The following is a 21,651-nucleotide window of genomic DNA, read 5'->3' as shown; positions in this document are numbered from 1 at the left end:
TTGCCCCCACCCCCAAAAGTACTGCTTTAACTTGGATTGTGTTAACATTGTAGGTTAGTATCGACTGTTAAGTATTTAAACAAATTGTAAGTGACCAAAATGAATGAACCGAGTTAATTAAGAACAGTAAGATCACCAGGGATGATCACCTTCCAGGCAGCAGTACCAGCACCAAGTGTTCACTCAGCACCTCTCCCCAGGGGCTGTTCTGAGTGTCAGGAAGGATCAAAGAAACACAGGTAGAGACTCTCTAAGCAGGAGAAGTCATCACCCAGCTGCTGTCAATTGCCAAGTGGGTGAACAACAAAAGGAGGAGGGGCGTATTAGCATGTCGAGCACCCTGGGTTGGGGCAGGCGGCCTGGCCAAGTGCTGCTAGAGGCAAACTACTCAACATCTCTAGACCTCAGTTTCCTCATGTGAAAACGAGGTGTTCAACTCAATTTCAAAAGGACCTTCAGCCCCTGAGACTCCAGAGCAGATGTTTGTTGAAGGAGGCCTGAGGGTTTACAGCAGGAACTGTCATTTGATGGGTGAGTCAGACTGGGGGCAGCAGGAAAATAATGTCTTCACAATCCACACAAGGGCACAGGCAATTAGGAAACACACTTAGCTGATGGCTTGAGTGTCTGTTCCACTCGAAGGATATATTCCTGAAGAGGGACAGGGTGACTCATCAGCCGGCTGTAACCTGATGAAATAGAGCTATCCAATTTCCTTGCTCTGATTCCAGGCAACCAAAGGATCTTAATTTGGTTTTCCAAGGCAGTTTCCCCAGGCAAGCAGAGGAGTAAGTGATGGCAATTGGAAATTGACATTCTTTCGTGGGAGCAAAATTAGATCACGTGTGAGAAATGACTGTGAAATTAAATAAAGTAGCATTCAAATTCAAAGAAACAGCATTCTCAGTAATATCCTCATTAGTTATGAATCATTTTTGTGCTGATTTGATTGGCCTTTGAACCATGTTTCTTTTTTAGAGCTAGCAAACCCTGGGTGACTCGATAAATATAGACATTCTGGATCTGGAAAATGAGAGGCAAAAATTACTAACATTTACATGGTGCTTTACAATTTTTTTTAGGGTGATTTCACATAAAGATCCCAGTAGCGCTGGGAGCGAGAGAATATTATGTTCCTGGTCTCCAGCTCAGGAAAGCTTAGTACTAGAGAGCTAGGAAGGGTTCGAGCTTGCAGTCAAACCTAGGTCTTGGGCTTCAAATCCTGATTGCAGCGCGGCTTCCAAAGGGAGTGAATGCTCTTCTCCCAGCCCCTCTCCCCATATTCACTCACATTACCACAGGAGACACGTGCCAGATCTTGAAGGGGTTGAAGCAGAAGGTAATCTGTTCTGGAGATCATGAAACTGATCTCTTTCCCTCTGCAAATGCCTCGTGAAGCACATTTGTAGGGCCTCTCCAGAGGCTGCCTCATGAGGGGAGGTTCTGCTTGGCTTCCCTTTGTCATTAGACTCAGGCTGAATCTGCTTGCTGCATGTGGAGAAACTGCCCGTTCTGCTTTGGCAGAGTCTCCGGAGTGTTGGGTTCCTACCTGTCTTCATCTGAAAGTTTGGTCTGGATATCCCTGCTGAAAGTGACTAGGGATCCCCAGCTGGGACAGCTCCCCTAGATCTAGCCCACTGCCGGATCTAGCCCACCCAGCCTCCTGCATCTCTGCTGCCAGAGCTGCCTGGCTCAGATTACCAGAGGGGAGGGAGGGTGGGTATGGATCTCAGGATCTGGGGCCCCAGGTGCACCACAAGCCTGAGCTCTCCATCTGCCTTGGCGAAACTCTGCCTGTGGCAGAGTGAGATCTTTGTATCCAGACCCTTCCAATTCACGGAGGCAAGTGGAAGACTGCTGCGTGGCTGGGAATTTCTAAAGGCTCAGGAAAAAGATGAACTGGCCCCATTCCTGCATCTCCTTTTGCTGGATTTACTTTGCTGTCTCCAGACTGAGAGGTAAGAGGCTGATGGGTGTGTAACCATCTCAGCTCATTTGGGGGCCACTCTTTGGTGGGAGTGGGCCAGCAAACAGAACAAATGCTCTAACTGCCAGGAAGTGTTTGTGCCTCTTATTGACTCACCAGAAAAATATACCCAAAGCTTGTCCCTAGCTGATGCTGGGTCCTGCCCAGTTCTGGTCCTCAGTTTGTTGTTCTTTGCTTTGAAATATATATGACATTGCATATTGATCCAGGTCCCTCTTTTTGAGCAGCTGTAGAAACAGCAGATGGAAAATATGCTCAGAAATTGTTTAATGACCTTTTTGAAGATTATTCCAATGCTCTTCGTCCAGTAGAAGATACAGATAAAGTCCTGAATGTCACCCTGCAGATTACACTTTCTCAGATTAAGGACATGGTAAGTAACATAAAGTGGTGACTCTTTGAAATCGTGCTAAGGATGAAGCTAACAGTGCTTTCCAAAGAGATGTCTTACCCAGAATTTGAGAGGGAGTGAGAACAGACAGCAACATGTGCAAGCTGGTGGAGGAAGGGAATACCAAGGAGAGGTGCTCTCTACAAAAGTAATTTCACTAAATGTTACCTGATCCTGGCCATTAAGAGTAAGTCTTGATCATCTAGACAGAGATGGTGTCACATATTGTAGGATTCCCTTTCTATGAGGTGTCCAAAATAGGCAGAACCATAGAGACAAAAAGCAGAGTAGTGGTTGCTAGGGGCTGTCGAAGAACCAGAGACTCGTGAGTGGTGGCCTAATGGTCATAGGGTTTCTTTTTTGGGCTGACAACAATTTTCTGGAATTAGATAGCGGTAATGGTTGTATAACATTGTAATCCACTGAATCATACATTTTAAGAGGGCTAAATGGTGAGTTTTATGTTACATGAATTTTATTCCTGTTTTTTTTTTTTTAAAGAAAGGTAGTGTTTTAACATGGCGTATCTTATTCAGTGCTTATAGGCATTTAATTACACAAAGTTATGAAACTTGAAAGACTTTCTTCTGTATATTATAGATATTTTCTGACTTTCTCATTCAAGTGAATCATCAGTTGATCAATTTTCAGAGAAATTTGGGCTGTTGATCCATGCAAAGATCTGATGGCTTCAACATTTGTCCACTTTACATTCAGAACAGTAAATTAAGTAGAAAAAAATATGGCCTTGGCAGTCAGTCAAAGGGTTAGACTAGAAAAGCTCTCATTTATTTAATGAAAATAGATTTGTGCCCTTGGAATTTCTGTTGCGAGGAACAAGTGTTCTAGAGATGGAAGGCATTTGGTTGAGGTGTCTGCTGGACAGAGTTCTATCATGGTTACTTGCGCAGGATGAAAGAAACCAGATTCTGACTGCCTATTTATGGATCCGCCAAATCTGGCATGATGCATATCTCACGTGGGATCGAGACCAGTATGATGGACTGGATTCCATCAGGATCCCCAGTGACCTGGTATGGAGGCCAGATATTGTCCTATATAACAAGTAAGTACAAGTCAGTCATTACTTGGGAATGAACTTGCTGATTTAACAGAATTGACACATAATGAAAAAAGATATTTAAAACATTCATGAAGTACCAATTCATGTATCTAGACCCTGAAATCATGGTCATAGAATCTTAGGTAATATAATAATGGGTCATAAAAGCTTAGAGCTACGTTCCCCTTTTGGATAAGAAACAATTTTATAGGTTGTATTGGTTTCCTAAGGTGCTCTAACAAAGTACCACAAACTGGGTGGCTTAAACAGCAGAAATATATTAGCTCACAGTTCTGGAGGCTAGAAGTACAAGGTTGGTTTTTTCTGAGGCTATGAAGGAGAATATGTTCCATGCCTCTCCTCTAGCTTCTGGTGGTTGCTGGCAATCTTTGTTTTCCCTGGACTTGTAGAAGTATCACCTTGACCTCTGCCCTCCTCTTCACATGCCGTTCTTCAATGTGTTGTCTATGTCTGTTTTTTCCATTTTATAAAAACAAAAGTTGTGTTGGATTAGGAGCTACCCTACTCCAGCATGACCTTGTCTTAATTAATTACATTTGCAATGGCCCTATTCCAAATTTACATTCTGAGGTGCTGGGAGCTAGGATTTCAGCATATTCATTTCTGAGGGATACAATTCAACCCATAACAGTTGTGCTCCCTTCTCCAAGATCATGTATCAGTAACAGTGATACTACTAAGATTAAATCAGAATGGGCCAGCTAGTAGCTGACCTGTGGATTTCGGACATTGCGGTGGAAGATAAACTAGATCATAAGATCATCAGTTGGCCTTTTCCTGATTTCAGAGCTAGGAACCTTGAGAAAACGGGTAGGTACGGTTTATGTTTCCCAGATTGTAAAGTGCACATAAATCACCTGAAGAGCTTGTGAAAATACAGATTTTGATTCAGTAGGTCTGAGATAGAGTTTGATGTTCTGCATTTCTGTAAGCTTTAGATGTCAGTGCTGCTGGTTCATGGACCACACTTTGAGAAGGAACCACATTGCTCTATCACAGTTCATGTTCAGTAGCTCCACCTGTTTCGAAGGAGCTTCTCTCTTTTTCTTCTGGAACCCAAGTTCCTGTGGGTTGGGAAAGGTTCCTCTTTGACTCAGTACAGGGTGAATGAGGGGCAGTTCAGGGGAGCTCTCCTGAAAACTCAGCCTTCTAGTGCGCATGAATTTCCCTTCAGAAAGAAACATTGGTGAGTTGCAGCCAACTGAGAGAACTCATCCAAGGGACATGACCTATTGAATTGTAGTACCTATCCTTCTGACCTTTCTCCATTCTGAGTGGACCTTCCATATTCTTTTCAAGCAAGACAACATCCAAGTGTTAGTGCTTTATTAGTCCAGTTTCTACACTCTTCTCTCTCTCTCTCTGTCACACACACACACACACACACACACACACACACACAGAAGGCAAGAGAATGAGTCACATTGTCCATTAGTTCCTCTCACTCACCGGGCACAGGTAATCAGAGAATATAGTTTACATAGATCATTATCAGTATCCTATCAATTCTAACAGTTCTTCCTGGAAAGTAGAGTGCTAGTTCTTCTCCTCCCTCTGCTTTGGTTGGCTAAAGGTGTGAGCAACTCTTACTGACATGCTTCTTTGCAAGCTTGCATGGTAACCTAAGTTAGACCTACCCCAGTCCCCTGTTGTTACAGAAGCCAGTTGTGTGCTCATGAGCTCATACAAACCTACTGTGGCTTTCCTAAATTCTATCCCCTTTCTCCCCTCCCCCTTTCTCCCCAGATCATTGGCCTTGAGGTGTGTGAGTTCTGTTCCCTGTCCCTTTCAGGGAATCTTTTCATCACGTTGATTAATCAACTCTTTTCTATTCCTCTGGGTTGACTCTTCAGTCTTCTCTGCCTTCCTGTCCCAGATAGTTCTGTCTCAGATCCTTTATTCTGCTTTGCATTCTCCTTCTCAGTAATGTCAGAATTTTATTACTTAAAGGAAACTCTAAATGTAGTTATGGTTGGATGCCATTTGCATTCCTATACCCAGCTGAAATGAGAATAGAAGAGAGTTATAGGATCAGGCAAAGAAGGGACCTTGGTCATAGCCATTTTCCTGACCCTGGCCCTTCCAGCTGAATCCCTGGACCTGCAGACTCTTCTGATCCCAGATATAATATTCTTATTATTTCTGAGAAGGTAGTACACAACCTTGGAGACCACAAAATAGGCTTTCTGAGTGGTGGTGGGAGAGGAAAGAGGAGTATATGGTAGTGATCCAATCAGTTGTGATAAATATAGATTGGGCAGGAAGATGCTTAACATCTAGATTCACCACTGGTGCCTGAATCCACAGGGCTACACTTGTTAGGGTGTGTTCAGGATGGTTATTGGTCTGGAAGTTACTTCATGTGAGGAGCAGTTGAATTTGTTGACACTTAGTTTGGAAGCAAGAAGTCCTTGGGAAGACTTGATAGCTATGTTAGTCAACCAAGGAGAAAATTAGGTAAAGAAAAGAGAGAATTGCTCTAAAATCCAAGACTATTAAAAGTTAAAGGGAAGACAAACAGTTTAAAAAATAATCATAGCGAATAACTTAAGCAAAGAATGTTCCCAAAAGATAGTGAGCTCTTTAGCAATATAGTTATTCAAGCAGATACTGGCTCTGTTACCAGATCAGTAAAAGAATAAATCAATTTTGGCTCAGAGTTCTAGTAAGGTTGTTTAGTCTAAGTATATGGCCAATATAATGGTTAGTGCAAAAGGCTACAAGGATTCCTAACATTACACTGGGTAAAGACTGGATTATAGAAATTCTGAATGTACATTTATCATGAGAGAGTTCTTTTTTTTTTTTTAAAGTTCATGTATTTATTTTGAGAGAGAGAAAGAGAGAGAGAGGATATGCAAGAGAGAGCAGGGGAGGGGCAGAGAGAGAGGGATAGAGAGAATACCAAGCAGGCTCCTGGCTGACAGTGCAAAGCCTGACATGGGAGCCTGATGTCACCAACACTGAGATCATGACCTGAACCAAAATCAAGGGTCCGAAGCTTAACTGACTGAGCCACCCAGATGCCCCATGAGAGAATTCTAACGGTTGGGTTTGTTTTTTTTTTTTTCAAGGTTTTTAAATTTTTGTTTTTTTTTAAGTTTATTTGTTTATTTTGAGAGAGGGAAAGAAAATGCATGCATGAGTGGGGGAGGAGCAGAGAGAGAAAGAGGCAGAGAGAGAATCCCAAGCAGGCTCCACGCTGACCATGCGATGTGGGGGCTAGAACTCATGAACCATGAGATCATCATCTGAGCTAAAATCAAGAGTCAGACACCCAACCAACTGAGCCACTCAGGTGCCCCCCAATTTTTTTCAAGTAATCTCTATACCTAATGTCAGGCTCAAACTCACAACCCCAAGATCAAGCGTCGCATGCTCCACCAACTGAGATAGCCAGGTGACCCTAATGGTTGGGTTTCAGTGGGCCATGTTAACACTTGTTTTAGACCTACTAAGGAATTGGGTACCTTATCATATATGGACAGACTTTGTCTAGAATTTAGCATTAGGGCTCGCTTAAGTCATCTAGGTGGTTGAGAAAATGGCAAACTTGTTAGATGAGTTTAGAAGTGAAGGAGGGGAAGAGGAACAGGTTTGAGGAAAAAAATGATGAGTTTGGTGTGGGATCTATTCAGTTTGGGGGGGCCAAAGGAACATCCACATGGAGACAACCAATGAAGAGACTGAAAAGGCAATTCTTAAACCTGGAAAGAAGGTCAGGGATAGAGATACCAAAAGCCCTTTGAGCCCTTATAGAACTACTCAAGGAAGGAAAGAAAATGACTGTGGATAAAGCTGGTGAAACTCTTCACTGAAGACATTTAAAGAAGACATATAGAAGAAATGGCTAAAAGGGTGGAAAAAGATGTGAGAGAGAGTTGTGTCATAGAAACCACAGGGAAGAGAGGATGTCTAGAAACTTACAGTGTGAAATGTTTGGGAAGAATTGAACAGGATAGGAATTTAGAATAGGTCTTTATATTTGCTGTTTGCGTCATGAATGACCTTTGAAAGAGGACACACTGGGAAGAAGCCAAACTGTAAGAATAAAAGCAAGATGGGGAAGTGACAGCAACGTGTATCACTTCCAGTGTATAGAAAAAGAGGTGGGAAGTGAGAAGTGCCTGAGAGGAAGGAAAGCTGGTAGGAGAGACTGTGGAATGTTATGCCCAGAATTCGTGATCCCCAAAGACCACTAGGGAGCCGAGTCCGATGCAAAAGCAAAAGAGCCTTTATTCGAGCTAGCTCGAGCTCAATCCCCTACCTGCACTGATGCAGTGGTGAGATACTGGGGAGAGAGAGCGAGTGTCAAAAGGACAAAGGTTTTATTGGGGCCTGGGGGCAGTTGGTGAGGTAATGGCTGTGGCCTCAGCCGATTGGTTGGGGAAGGGTCTGGGGAAGGGTCGGAGTCCTATTAGGCAGGTGAGTGGGAGGTTACTCAAGGGGAGGAGGCGTGGTCAAGGTGAAGGACACAGAACAAGATGGAGTCGGCCGGAGTAGGCCCGCCCTTTCATGGAACAGCGTTGGGAAAGGTTTACATGATATAGAATAAGAAGAACCAAGAGAGGGGCACCTGAGTGGCTCAGACTACTGAGCATCCGACTTTGGCTCAGGTCATGATCTCACGGTCATGGCTTCGAGCCCTGTGTCAGGCTCTGTGCTGACAGCCCACAGCCTGGAGCCCGCTTTGGATTCTGTGTCTCCCTCTCTCTCTGCCCCTCCCCCACTCTCTCTCTCTCTGTCTCTCAAAAATAAATAAACATTAAAAAAAAAAAAAAGGAGAACCAAGAGATGCAGAATCCTGAAGGAGACCTGGGAGGACAGGAATCACAGTATCGGAAAGGAAGTTAGCCTTGGAAAGAAAGTGGGGGCTTCTTTTTGTTTTGGAAATGTCCAAAGAGATTCTCTCTGATCCTGAGATTCTCTCCTCCTATACCAAGAAGGCAGGATGGGTGAGTGATATTCTCTGTTCACACATAGTTCTCACTTCTCACTTAGCTAACTATACATTTCTCATTGTTACAGAGGATAGGTTCAGGGATTTTCAAATGACTTCAGCTTGTTATCTTCACAAAGACCCATTCTAAAGATCCTCCTCTCTAAACCCTCATTAAAGGCCATCATTAAAATTTGAGCACCACAAGGTTAAATATAATGGTCTGATTTGGTCCACTTCAGACCATTACAATTAATGTTGTGGTGCCCAATTTTTAAGAAGTGGAAAAAAATCCTTTAAAACATGCCAGTTCTTTGATCCAGCACATGTTCTTCTAGCAATTCAACCTAAGGAAAGAGTCAGTGGATAAATGCAAAGATTCAATTACAGGGACATTCACTACAGCATTGTTTATAAATGCAAATCATGTAAACTGACAATGTTGAGCATCAACAGATGGGTTAAATAAGTATGGATCTCTATATAATGGAATATAAAGGAAAACTATCAGCCGTGAAAATAATGTTGCAGGAGAATATGAATGAATAACCACATTTTAAATTTTGTATCATCCTTTTTATGCTAAAATAATTTTTTTATTTCAGGATAATTTTAGATTTCCAGAAAAGTTGCAAAGATGGTACAGAGAGTTCCTATATACCCTTCACCTAGCTTCCCCTGATGTTACATCTTATATAACAGTACATTTGTCAAAACTAATACAATGTTATTAGTTAAACTACAGACTTTATTGGATTTCACCAGTTTTTCCACAAATGTGCTTTTTATTCCAGAATCCAATCCAGGATGCCTTTCACATTACATTTAACCGTAATATGTTTTGGAGGGAAAAAATTATAAGGGAGACTGGAAAATACGCATTAAATGTGAACAGAAACGTATCAGTTAAGGTTGTGAGCATTGAAAACTGACTTTGACTACTTTGTGAAAAAAGGGGTTTGTTGGAAGGGCATGGTGCAGCTCATTGAATTAAAGGGGGAAGAAAAGGGCACCTGGGTGGATCAGTCGGTGTCTGACTTTGGCTCAGGTCATGATCTCATGGTTTATGAGTTCGAGTCACATGTCAAGCTCTGGGCTGGCAGCTTAGAGCCTGGACCCTGCTTGGGATTCTGTGTCTCCTTCTCTCTCTGCCCCTCCCCCACTTGTGCTCTGTCTCTGTCTCTCTCTCAAAAATGAATAAACATTTTTAAAAAATAAAGGGGGAAAAAAATCAATGACCAGTTTTTAGAAAGGACACCCTGAGACTGCTCTAGAGTTTGAGGAAGCAAGGACTCCTGAGCTGGTTTGTTTTATTAGGAAGCACCACCAGGGCGACTGTTTTTGGTCTTTGGGTCCGTCTACATAAGATCTAAACTCCAGGGAGGGTGAATCAGTTGGATCTAGCCCTTGGCCAGAGGAGGCTGGGGCACCTTGATGAACATTTCATCTGCCTTCTAATGGTGGTAGAAAAAGTCACTCTCTAAAGGAAAATAGAAATTCTGTACCCAGGCATAAATGTTGATAAAGCAAAAAGAAGATATACCTAGAATAAATCATTATTTCTTAGGTTATGGGTAAATGAATTTTTGTCTGCATTTTTCAGATGTTCTATCATAAACATGTACAACTCTTCCAATCGCAACAAAAGGCTATTTTAATATTCTTGTGTCCAAGGTCAATAAAATCAGGTAAGCAGGCCTCCCTGTTAGAATTCAGCCTCAACAGGGTTACTTTTTGTCTAGATGCTTGAATCATTATACCTGGACTAAGAAACTGGCTTTGGAAATGAAGAGGAAAGGACATAGAGCAGAGATGCTTTAAAGGAAGAATTCCGGAGAAGTTGGCCCTGAGTAGTTACAGGAGATGGAGGAGAGGGGCAAATTGGAATTGGTTCTGACTTTCAGCCAGGGTGACAGGGAGAATGGTGACCCATTGCCAGAGGCACTGAAGTGATGGCCACAGGGCCATGAGCTGTTTGGAGTGAGGGAGTTGATGAGTTGTCTTGACCAGCAGCTTCCATATTCCTCCTCTGGCCTCCAGGGCTGATGACGAATCTTCTGAGCCTGTGAACACCAACGTGGTTCTGCGGTATGATGGGCTAATCACCTGGGATGCACCAGCCATCACCAAAAGCTCCTGTGTAGTGGATGTCACCTATTTCCCCTTTGATAACCAGCAGTGCAATCTGACCTTTGGTTCCTGGACCTACAATGGCAACCAGGTGGACATATTCAATGCCCTAGACAGTGGAGACCTCTCTGACTTCATCGAAGATGTGGAGTGGGAGGTCCATGGCATGCCTGCTGTGAAGAATGTGATCTCCTATGGCTGCTGCTCTGAGCCTTACCCAGATGTGACATTCACTCTCCTTCTGAAGAGGAGGTCCTCATTCTATATCGTCAACCTCCTCATCCCATGCGTCCTCATATCTTTTCTGGCTCCCTTGAGTTTCTATCTCCCAGCAGCCTCTGGGGAAAAGGTCTCCTTGGGAGTGACCATCCTGTTGGCCATGACTGTATTTCAGCTCATGGTGGCAGAGATCATGCCGGCCTCAGAAAATGTGCCTCTGATAGGTGAGTTCAAGTGTCTCACACTTTGAGACTAGCTTTGTAGTGACTGGGATTGTATCTGTTCCTTTAAACTCATAACAATTAGGTCAACCTCAGACTCAACACAGGCTGTCACATACTTCATTTAGTGTCTTCAGTTGGCATCTTTGAAAACAGATATGGCTGTTTTCCAAAACTAGTCTTATGGCCTCCGGGTTTACACAAAAGGGAAATGAGGGGTAATATAGTTTAGAACAGTGCTTCTCAAAGTGTGGTCCCTGGGCCCACAGTGCAGCATCATTTTAAAATGCAAATTCTCAGGGCCCACCCAGACTACTGAGTTAGAAACTCTGGGAGCAAACCCTGGCAATCTGTTTTAACAAGGCCTCTGGGTGATTTTGATGCACTTTCTGTTTCATTGACTTAGAAGTTAAGACCATGATTTTGAAGTTAAAGAAATCTGCATTTGAACTCTGATCTCACCACTCATTTCTTAATGATCAATCTTAGGCAAGTTACTTCATCTTTTAGTTTCTGTTTCATCACCTGAAAATTTTGTGTAATTGCTACTCATTGTGTCATTGGTTAGGGTAGGAGCTGGCATATGGTAAGTATCCAGTAAGTAGTGACTATTATTATCTTTTCACATCACAAGGGATTTCTTCTTGGGAAAGACCGGCGAACATGATAGAAATAGTTGACTATTTTTAAGCCCATCATCTTCCCTTAAGAGAATAATCTTTAGCCTTTATTGGGTATAGTAGATATGGGAGAACTTGTTAAAATGTAGATTCCTACATCTAAAGGTTTGATTTAGCAATCTTGGGCAAGAGTTGGGAATCTAAGGTGATTCTAGGATAGGCCACATTTTCAATACTCTGCTCTAATAAAATGTCCTTCTAAGGGTAGATGTGGAAACAGAGACTACCCACCCCTGCCTCCTCTTCTTTTCCTTACCTCATTTTGAGGCCCCTCCTAACACCTTTCCTACCTGCACCCTGCCACCTGGGTCCTACTCAGCTCCAACACATCTGTCTCAATGACTTGCTGTTGTAATAGATGCTTCCCAGAATCAGAGGCTAGACCTAATTTCTGGTTCTTAAAGTAGACAATTAGGAGAAATTTCAGGACACCTAGAGACTTAGAGACCAATATGAAAGGGATGTTGTACTGCCCTTTTATCCTCTACTGAATCCAATATTACCCAATATTCAGACATTGCTATGTTGGTTTCCCTGTTTGGAGAGCAAAAAACATAGATGCATGTACACACGGACGGACACACACACACACACACACACACACACACTCACCTTTTTGAGAAATAGACACAGAGAGTTCTCTCTGCCCCACATCCACACCACTAATAAAGAGGAAGAAGTGTATTGGCATTTCTATTGCCTCTCCTGAGACAGAAATGATTGACAGTGATGACCTCTAATCACAACCTATTTGAGGCAAGAACAATTGGCAGATCTCTCTTTCTTCTTTACAAGTGACATTCAATGGAAAGCTGGCTAAAGCTTTAAAGAGAGAAGTCTTGGGATGTGTGTCAGAAATTTTGCAACATTACTTATTCTGTGTCTGTGATAATATTCCTTTCTAGGAAATAATTCCTTTCTAGGAAAGGTGCACACAGATCTTGAGCATGTTTATTAACTATTACAATGTGTCATTTGCAGCACCTATGAAATACATTTCTAATCTTATAGAAATGTGTTTAAGTTTTCCGAAGAAGTGTAGTATTGGATCTAGGCTTCTGGCCCATAGTCTTTAGCATATTAAGACAGGTCCCATTTATTCTGAGTTTACTTTGAGCTTTTAACAAATAATGAGCGGATGATGAAATTATCAAGTACATTGTTTTCATCTGTTAAGATTATCATCTGAGCTTTTTCCTTTACCCCATTAATATAGTGAATTAGGTTTTCTGATGTTGAGTTAAACCCTCCTTTATCATGGTGAATTATCATTTTAAGACACTACTAGATTTAGTTAGCTAATAATTTTTATAGGACTTTCTCAAATACATCTGTAAGTAAAATGACCTTAATATTTCCTTTCTTGTTATTTTTGGAATCAAGGCTAAATTGACTTCATAATAGGAGATAGGCAGTTTTCTCTTTTTCTATTTCTGGAACAACTTGACATGGTAAGACTTGTATAAGACATGCACAAACTTGTAAAAGTTTGGTAAAACTCATCTATAAAACCAACTCTGGAGCTTTCCTATTCCTTTTTTTTATGCTAAATTTGATGTCTTATGTATCTAGAAATTTCATTTAGGTTTTCAAATATATTATTGTACAGCTATTTATAATATTGTTTTATTGTATTCTAAATTTCTATCCTGTTACTTCTTTTATATTCTCTCTCTCTCTCTCCCCACCACCACCCTGCCTGTATTCTGTGAGTGGCTGTATCAAAGGTTTATCACTTTTATTCCTCTTTTCAAATAGCTTTTTCTTTGGTTTGCTTTATTTTTTTTGTTGTTGTTGTTCTAAATTTTATAAATTTGTGCCTTCACCTTTATTAATTCCTTCCTTAACTTTCCTTTTTCATGAATATTTGCTTTATGCAATCACATGTTAAAGACAAACAGTGACATAGTGCCTCCTTTCTTACCCAACAGTAAAGAGGTCTGAAGACAATTCTGGGAGCTGGCCAAGATCGTTGTTTGTTGAAAGTGGAATTTTTTCACATCATGATCTCAGCAAACATTTAGAAAACTAACTCAGTGCAAGAGACAGTCCTCAGAACTTTACATGTATCGTCTCCATTAAGCCTCACGTATGCCTGTATATCTAATTATTATGCTCATTTTACAGAGAAGGAAGCTGAGGCATAGCAGGATGGTACAGCTTGCTCTAGGCCACAAGTCTACTAAGTGATAGAGCTGTCATTTGAACCCAAAAAGTTTGATTTCAGAAGTTTATACTAGTAACCATTAGTGTATACAGCTTCCCTAGAAAAGGTGTTTGTTTCTTTTTTCTTTTTCTTTCTTCTCTTTTCTTTTCTTTCTTTCTTTTTTTTTTTTTTTTTGGAGGGGGGGCAAACATAAGGACAATTTTAAGCTAACTCGGTTGTGGTTATTTTCCAGGCAAATACTACATAGCCACAATGGCTTTGATCACAGCCTCCACCGCGTTGACCATTATGGTGATGAATATCCACTTCTGTGGGGCCGAGGCCCGGCCAGTGCCACCCTGGGCCAGGGTGGTCATCCTGAAATACATGTCCAAGGTCTTGTGTGTCTACGATGTGGGTGAGAGCTGCCTTAGTCCCCGCCACAACAGGGAGCGAACCCACCTCACAAAGGTTTATGGCAAACTTCCAGAGCCAAATCTGAACATGGACAGAAACAAAGACCTCCCCAGAAAGAAGGAAATAAACAAGCTCTTAAAGAATGACTTGGGATGCCAGGGTGAGAACCCACAGGATGCTGACAGTTACTGTGCACGGTACAAAGTGCTGACAAGGAATATCGAGTACATTGCCAAGTGCCTCAAAGACCACAAGGCCACCAATTCCAAGGGGAGTGAGTGGAAGAAAGTTGCAAAAGTCATAGACCGATTCTTCATGTGGGTTTTTTTCATTATGGTGTTTGTGATGACTGTTTTGATCATAGCAAGAGCAGATTAGTGGGCATTTGGTATATGGAAATAAAGCAATAAAATTCCCTGTGATCTACTCTAATATTTTCCCAAGTCAGATTTACATACACACATGCAAATATATATATATATATAGTGTGTGTGTGTGTGTGTGTGTATACACACACACACATACACACATATATATGTAAACATACATATAAAATTTAGTGGTTATGTTGTGTTTACTTTTTATTTTTAATTTCTTTTTTTAATGGTTATTTATTTTTGAGAGAGAGACAGAGACACAGAGAGACAGACTGCAAGTGGGGGAGGGGCAGAGAGAGGGAGACACAGAATCTGAAGCAGGCTCCAGGCTCTGAGCTGTCAGCACAGAGCCCGACACGGGTCTGGAACTCACGAGCCATGAGATCATGACCTGAGCCAAATTTGGATGCTTAACTGACTGAGCTACCTCCTGCACCCCTTTTATTTTTCATTTCAAATCAATATTATATAATATATCTTTCAAGTTAAGTGATGCAGAAAAAAGAAAAGTTGTTAAGCAGGAGGTCCAAAATTTCAAAGGTAGGAAGATGAAGGAAATAAAAAAGGATTCCTTTTGCAGCCCACCAGGGTGGTAGGCGGCTGGCCCCTTTAGTAGTACAGATAACACAGAACCTTATATTACTCTTTAAAAATGAAAACAAAATGAAACAAGCTCATTCTCCCCTTAGTCCCTATTAAAACATGCTTTAAAAAAAAAAAAGAAAGGAAAATAGTCATGTATTCTTCAGTGCAATTTAAGTCGCTATGTTACCTTTCTCAGGACTGGTGCATTTCAAGTCATTTCTCAAATGATGGAATAAAAATTTTTGTTCCATATATAAAGGTAGTCTAAGAATCAGTAGCTTCATGGGTAAGAGAACTTTCTTCATAATGACAATGTCATATATGGTGATATAGTGGTTATATTTTATATAAACCCTAAAGAAGAAGTTACTCCTGCATTTAGTCTTTGACTTAAATAAGATGTTCAGCAAACTGGGCTCATTCATTTGCTCATTCAATTATTCACCAAATATCTATTGAGTTTCTCTTATGTATAATAAAGTTGCATGATTCACATTTGTATTGGGTATCATAGCAAATCTTATGCACAGGTCTGATCCTTTTTTTTTTTTTAATTTTTTTTAAACGTTTATTTATTTTTGAGACAGAGAGAGACAGAGCATGAACGGGGGAGGGTCAGAGAGAGAGGAAGACACAGAATCCAAAGCAGGCTCCAGGCTCTGAGCAGTCGGCACAGAGCCCGACGTGGGGCTCGAACTCACGGACCACAAGATCATGACTTGAGCCGAAGTCAGACACTTAACTGACTGAACCACCCAGGCGCCCCAGGTCTGATCCTTTTTGATCTTCACAACAATTCTGTGAGCCAGCCAAGCAAGTATTTCTAGTCTTTTTTGTCAGAGAAGGAAACTATGTCAGAGGAAGGTGCATGGAAGTGACCCACCTCCTCAACATTCAACCAAGTGGTAAGTGGAGCTGGGATTCAGACCCTCATCACTGTGACTCTGAGTTTGGACCAGGCCTGCTCCAATCACACTGCTTTTGGTCATGATAGATCATGATTTAGGATACAAGAGACTGAGGGATCCTCATTCTGAATTCTGATTTTCTACCCTGAAGTACTTCCTATGCTTTTCCACTTTTTTCCTACTTTCAATCAAATGTGTCATCAAATTCTCCCCAGACAAATACAATATAGTGTCTGAAGTGTATAGAAATATTGCCAAAATGCCACGGGAAAAATGATGCCGAATCTATTTGAGGGAAAGCTTGGGAAAGACTTTGTGGGAGGTGTAACATTTGAGCTGGGCTTTGAAGGATGAGTAGGAGTTTGCTAGACTAAGAAAGAAGTAGGGTAGGGATTAGAAGGCATTAGGAAAGAGAAAAGAGGATGAGCAGAACTTAGAACAGAGGTCTTGGTTTATTCATGGAATGGATTATGAGGAATTAGAGAAATATAACTTGGAATCAAACCATTTTTTCTTCTTTATTTTAATTATAGAACTAGTTTTATCAGTTAACAGTTGTATTTGACTAAAAATAACAGAAAACTCAATGTCCCTTGACTTAAGCAGACAAAAGTTATTCATTTGCACAAAGGTAAATCTAGAGTTACAAAGTCCAGGGACCTTTTCATCTTTCTACTGTGATATTGTAAGGCACACATTTGTGGTAATTTGTTAGAGCAGTAATAGAAAGCTAATATAGTACCCAGTGAACAACTCTGTGTATATAACTTTTTCCATGTTTTAGATTGCTTGTTTGGGATAGATTTACCTATAGCCAGATTGAGATGTTTCCATTGAGACATGCTTAAAAATTTTGAACTTTATCTCCAGAACACTGGGGAGCCACAAAAGGATTTTCAGCAAGAGAATGATAATGTCAGATTTGTTTTTCAGAAACAAGACTGTGGGGGCAGTTAGAAGATTGTAGAGAAAGGATAGAAAAGGCAGAGAGATCTGTTGGCCCGTTTTTGACCAATTCAGGGAAGTGATAATGAGGCTTGACCCAAGATGGTGGAGATAAGTGAAAGAGTCATTCATGACCTAAGTATTTATGTACTAAATAGACAGGACATGGTGACGGGCTGGATGTAGGGTTAAAGAGAGAGTAGTATTGAGAATGATTCTGAGCTTCTACACCAGACAACTGAGGGGAAGAGTAAAGGAGGATTGGGCTATGGAGGAGAGAATTCTGCTTAGGACATCTTGTATAGGAAATGCATATCAGACACCTGGTGGAGATGTCCAATGAGTAGTGAACGTGTGTTTGGAAATTTGGAGACAAGCAAAAGCTTTTACAACTCAAGCTAATTGTTAAAATATTTACTAAGTTATGTCAGTGGGTAAGATGCAGTGCTACAACCTGAGAGACTGAAATGAATAGAAACACATTCTTTGCCAAAATTCTGTAAGATTATAACCATTGCCTGTCATTAAGGCATTTACCTTGTTATGCTGTCATTTTTTTATTCATGTGTCTGCTTCCCCAAGTATACTGAGATCCTCTCTGGCCTAGCACCCGGAAGTTCTGTCATTCTCTTTTTACCCTTTGGGATAAGGGTATTCTCTTTTTATCCTTTGTGTGCAATAAAGGGCCTAGTACAAAGTCATTAGCCACTGAGAGACTGTTAGTGGATGAGTGAGAGGAAGAGCTGTAAGAGTGTCCAACTGAATGCTTTAGAAGCACAGACTGGGAAGGGGCTCCTGCCATAGACAATATACCAAAAATAAATTCCAGATGAATTATAGACTTAGAGGTAAAAACAAATAAAAATGAAAGGTTTATCAGAAGATCTAGGAGACTTCCCAAATAAAATTCTCCACCTCAATACATTTGAAAATGTGATAACTACAGGAAAGAGGAGTCCAGGGCTCATGAAGAAGAGGAACAAAGGGGACTGGTTTGGATTGGGTGGTCAGGCTGCTGAGGAATTGGCACTTAAGATGAGATCTGAGGATGAGAAGGAGTTAGCTGGGGAAAGTGCCAGGTCACGGAGAATGGAAAGGTCAGAATTTAGGCTCAAGGGCAGAACAGGGCTTATTATTTGAGAAAAGTGAGAGGAGGCCCATGAGGCAGAGCTGAACAATGAAAGCAGCAACAGGAGAGCAACAGAGGAGATTGGCAAGAGGAGGAGGCTGGTTCGTACAGAGCCTTGCAAAGTTTAAAAAAACATCAATGACTTTATCGTCTGACTGCCTTAGTGCACTGCGTTTGGTAAGGTCCTGACCTTTGTTCTTTCTTCTTCTTTAGTCTCTGTGTCTACTTTTCCATGAGCTCATTACTCAGACCAGTACTTGCCAACACAGCCATGGGCAAACCTGGCAAATGGGCTGTCTTGGTCAAACTGGAAACACAGGTTCTAGAAAGTCTTAAGATACAGTGGTGAGGCCACCAATAATGTCGTCAACTCCAGAAGCAAGTGCGAGAGCTCTCTGCCCATTTCTTCCTTCCTATCAGATCACACCGCTGAAATAGGCCTCACTGTTGAAACTTCATGAACTTGTCAACATAGCCAAACCTCTCCAACCTTTACAAAATAAGCCCCATGACAAAACCTTCCTTATCTTGACATATTTCTATCGGTTTGCTCCTTCCAGTCAGGGTTCCTCCTTGCATTATTCGGGGTTCCAGCAGGACACAGATAGTGTGCTCAAATTAAGATAATTCGTGGAAGGCTTATAGAAATGTGGGCAGGATGTAGAGGAAACAAGGGGGTGGGGTGGATAGAGAACACCAGGACTAGCAAAGCAGAGCTATTACCACTCTAGGGCCTGAAAGAAGCCAGGGGAAGGTGGTCACCTGAACCAAGCTGGAGAGAGTTGTGACCTTTGGTTGAGTGAATGCAGCAGACTCCGTAAGGAGGGAATTGGAAGACTATATATACCTGCCTCACTCCTTCTTCCCTCCAATCTCCTCTCAGGGCTCACTATTGGCCAAACTCAATGGAGTCACTCAATGGTATCCTGTTGATGTTGCTGTTTATCTAGGACACAGAGCAGAGTGGTGGAGGGTAGAGCATGGATCTGGAGGGACAGAGGGGAGGCATCTGACATGTCCCCTCACTCTGTGACTTCGTTCTACATTTTGAACGTGACTTCTTTTCACCCTGCTCAACTCAAACTGCTCTAGCAAAGTTCACCATTCAGTGATTGCCCAATCCACTGGACACCTCTGAGGCCTCTCTGTTGCCTTCAACACAACTGACCACTTCCTCCTTCTTACACCTCTTCTCTCTTTCTATCTTACCACTTTCTGCTTCTTAAATGGCTAATCCTCAGAACCTCTGGCTGGTTCCAGTTCCTCTTCTTCTGGTACAGGTTGGTATCCCTCAGTGTTCCATCCTTAGCTCTCTTCCTCCATGGTTTTTACTACCACATATATTCTGGTGGTTCCTAAAACTACTTTTTTCATCTTGTACTCCCTGTAGTTCCAAACCCAGTATAATCTTCACGTCAGCTGAGTATCACCACTTAAATGTCTCACAGACCTTCAAATTCAACATGTTCCAAACTAAGCTCATTATCTACATTTCACCCAAGTCTACTCCTCCTCTGTATTTCTGTGTCATTTAGCTTACCACCGTCAATGCTATCCCCTACACTAAAAATCAGGCAGTTATTCTGGATTCTTATCTAACTCGACATCAAATCAATCCTTGATCCTATCAGTTCTACCTGCTACATGGTTTCAAAACTGTCCTTTTTTCTCTATGCCTCTGGTGGTTGTTTTATTTAAAGTCTTTGTCATATTTGCCTGGACTACTGAAGTACTACTATTTTTTTTTTTTTTTTTTGCAGTAGTACCTTAACTGGGCCCCCTGTCTTTAGTTTCTTCCCCTTCTATTTCATCTTCTTTGCTGCAGCCAAACTTGATCTTGTGATTCTCCCACCTAAAACTTTTAAATGGCTAACTACATACCTACAAGTTGGGTAAAGTCCAACTTCCTTAATATGATATAGCAGCAATTAAAAATGTGTGTATATATATTTTCTTTTCTGCTTCTCTAGTAAGAGGTGTTCCTTTGTTCACCCTGGGAATGTAAATTATCTTCTTGGCATAGAAAGTAACCACTCTACTATCTCTTGAAAGAGAAGTAATCAGATCTGTTTTTGTTTTGAGAGTCTGAGACCCCAGGAGTAATTAGGGTCTTCATTATGAGAGGGGTTTTAGAAATAACATCTTAGGTGTTTGATGATTTAAAAAGGAGTTGCAGGGGTGCCTGGATGGCTCAGTCGGCTGAACGTCTGACTTCAGCTCAGGTCATGATCTCAGTTCGTGAGTTCGAGTCCCGTGTTGGGCTCTGTGCTGACAGTTCAGAGCCTGGAGCCTGCTTCAGACTCTGTGTCTCCCTTTCTTTCTGCCCCTCCCCTGCTCGTGCTCTGACTCTTTCTCTCTTTCAAAAATAAATAAACATTTAAAAAATAAAAATAAAAAAATAAAAAGGAGTTGCAAAGCTGATTTCCTACCCTGTGCATGTGACTCAGGCTGAGCTAGACATACACTTTCACTTGAGACCTTGATCTTAAAGTATATACTAAATATTGACAGCCAAGAAAAATATGCAAAGTAAGAGGGTGGAAAAAAGGTACTTGCCTAAGGGGATATTGGAGGTCATGATAAATAAATCAAATTAGGATTAGGTTAGAAATAGACAAAAGCAAATAAAACCAGTGGAAATGAATTGAGAATCCAGAAATTGACCTCAGCATGTGTGAGAATTTAATATATGTCAGTGAATGTAGTTCAAAACAGTGGGGAAAAATTATGTTAAAAAAAATTGCACTTCTGTCTTAAGTAAGATACAAGTACTAACTTAACATGGATTAAACAAAATCAAACAAGAGCAAATCTGTAAGAAAATCTAGGAGGACTTCAACAAGATGGTGGACTAAGAGGTCCCCTCATATCCCCCACTCAGCAATAACAATTTGGCAGCCATTCACAGATAAAAGTGCCTTTGTGGGAGTACTGTGAGATCCAGATAGAAGATTGTGAAACCCCAAAGGAGCGCAAGACTGAGGAAAGTCATTTTGAGAAGGTGGGCACACATCCAGGTAGCAGACTCACCAGTTGTGGTACAGACCTGGAAACAGTCCCCGTGACTTGGCTACAGCCCATTTGGCTTTGGACCTACACCAGCACCATCTGCCAAGGGACCCAGAAGGAGACATGCCCATCTATATCCCCAGAGGTAAACTGCCAACCTTAGTTTGACTTTATATCCTGAAATGGCCCTGCAACTGGGCTTCAACTCCTCTCAGCCATGGGCCAGGAATATTTCTGTCCACCCAAGGACTCACAAGGAAACATACCCAACCATGCTTCCAGAGGTAGGCCCACTGACCTCAGTCTCACCAGTACCTTAAAGCGGATTTATGACTGAGTTCTATCTCCTTTCAATTGCAATCCAGGAGTAAGGTCAATTGCAATCCAGGTCAGGAACCCAGTAGGAGATATGCTTCTCATGTTTCCAAAGGCAGGCCCAACAATCTTGGCCCAACTTTGGATTCTAAAGCAGCTCTGCGACTTG

At 41.6% G+C, this 21,651-nt stretch overlaps 1 protein-coding gene across 1 annotated transcript; it reads left to right on the top strand.

The window, feature by feature from the left end:
• Positions 1 to 423: 423 nt before the first annotated feature.
• On the top strand, positions 424 to 15,671 carry CHRNA9 (cholinergic receptor nicotinic alpha 9 subunit). Its single transcript, XM_025921968.2, has 5 exons — positions 424 to 1,958; positions 2,215 to 2,360; positions 3,290 to 3,444; positions 10,442 to 10,974; positions 14,051 to 15,671. The coding sequence occupies exons 1-5, from the start codon at positions 1,895 to 1,897 to the stop codon at positions 14,590 to 14,592; spliced, it is 1,440 nt and encodes a 479-aa protein (XP_025777753.1). The 5' UTR covers positions 424 to 1,894; the 3' UTR covers positions 14,593 to 15,671.
• Positions 15,672 to 21,651: the final 5,980 nt, after the last annotated feature.

The sequence above is a fragment of the Puma concolor genome, chromosome B1, assembly GCF_028749965.1.
Source record: "Puma concolor isolate L17-30 chromosome B1, mPumCon1.1.hap2, whole genome shotgun sequence".
NCBI classification, from domain to species: domain Eukaryota; kingdom Metazoa; phylum Chordata; class Mammalia; order Carnivora; family Felidae; genus Puma; species Puma concolor.
Note: the sequence above shows the minus strand (reverse complement) of the source record. Positions and strands in the feature narration are given on the sequence as shown.

Bases quoted from the DNA above. Each gene is read 5' to 3' on its own strand.
- CHRNA9 (XM_025921968.2), top strand. From the start codon at position 1,895: ATGAACTGGCCCCATTCCTGCATCTCCTTTTGCTGGATTTACTTTGCT. The intron at 2,361-3,289 runs GTAAGTAACATA...TTACTTGCGCAG, and splicing joins TTTCTCAGATTAAGGACATG to GATGAAAGAAACCAGATTCT. The intron at 3,445-10,441 runs GTAAGTACAAGT...TCTGGCCTCCAG, and splicing joins GATATTGTCCTATATAACAA to GGCTGATGACGAATCTTCTG.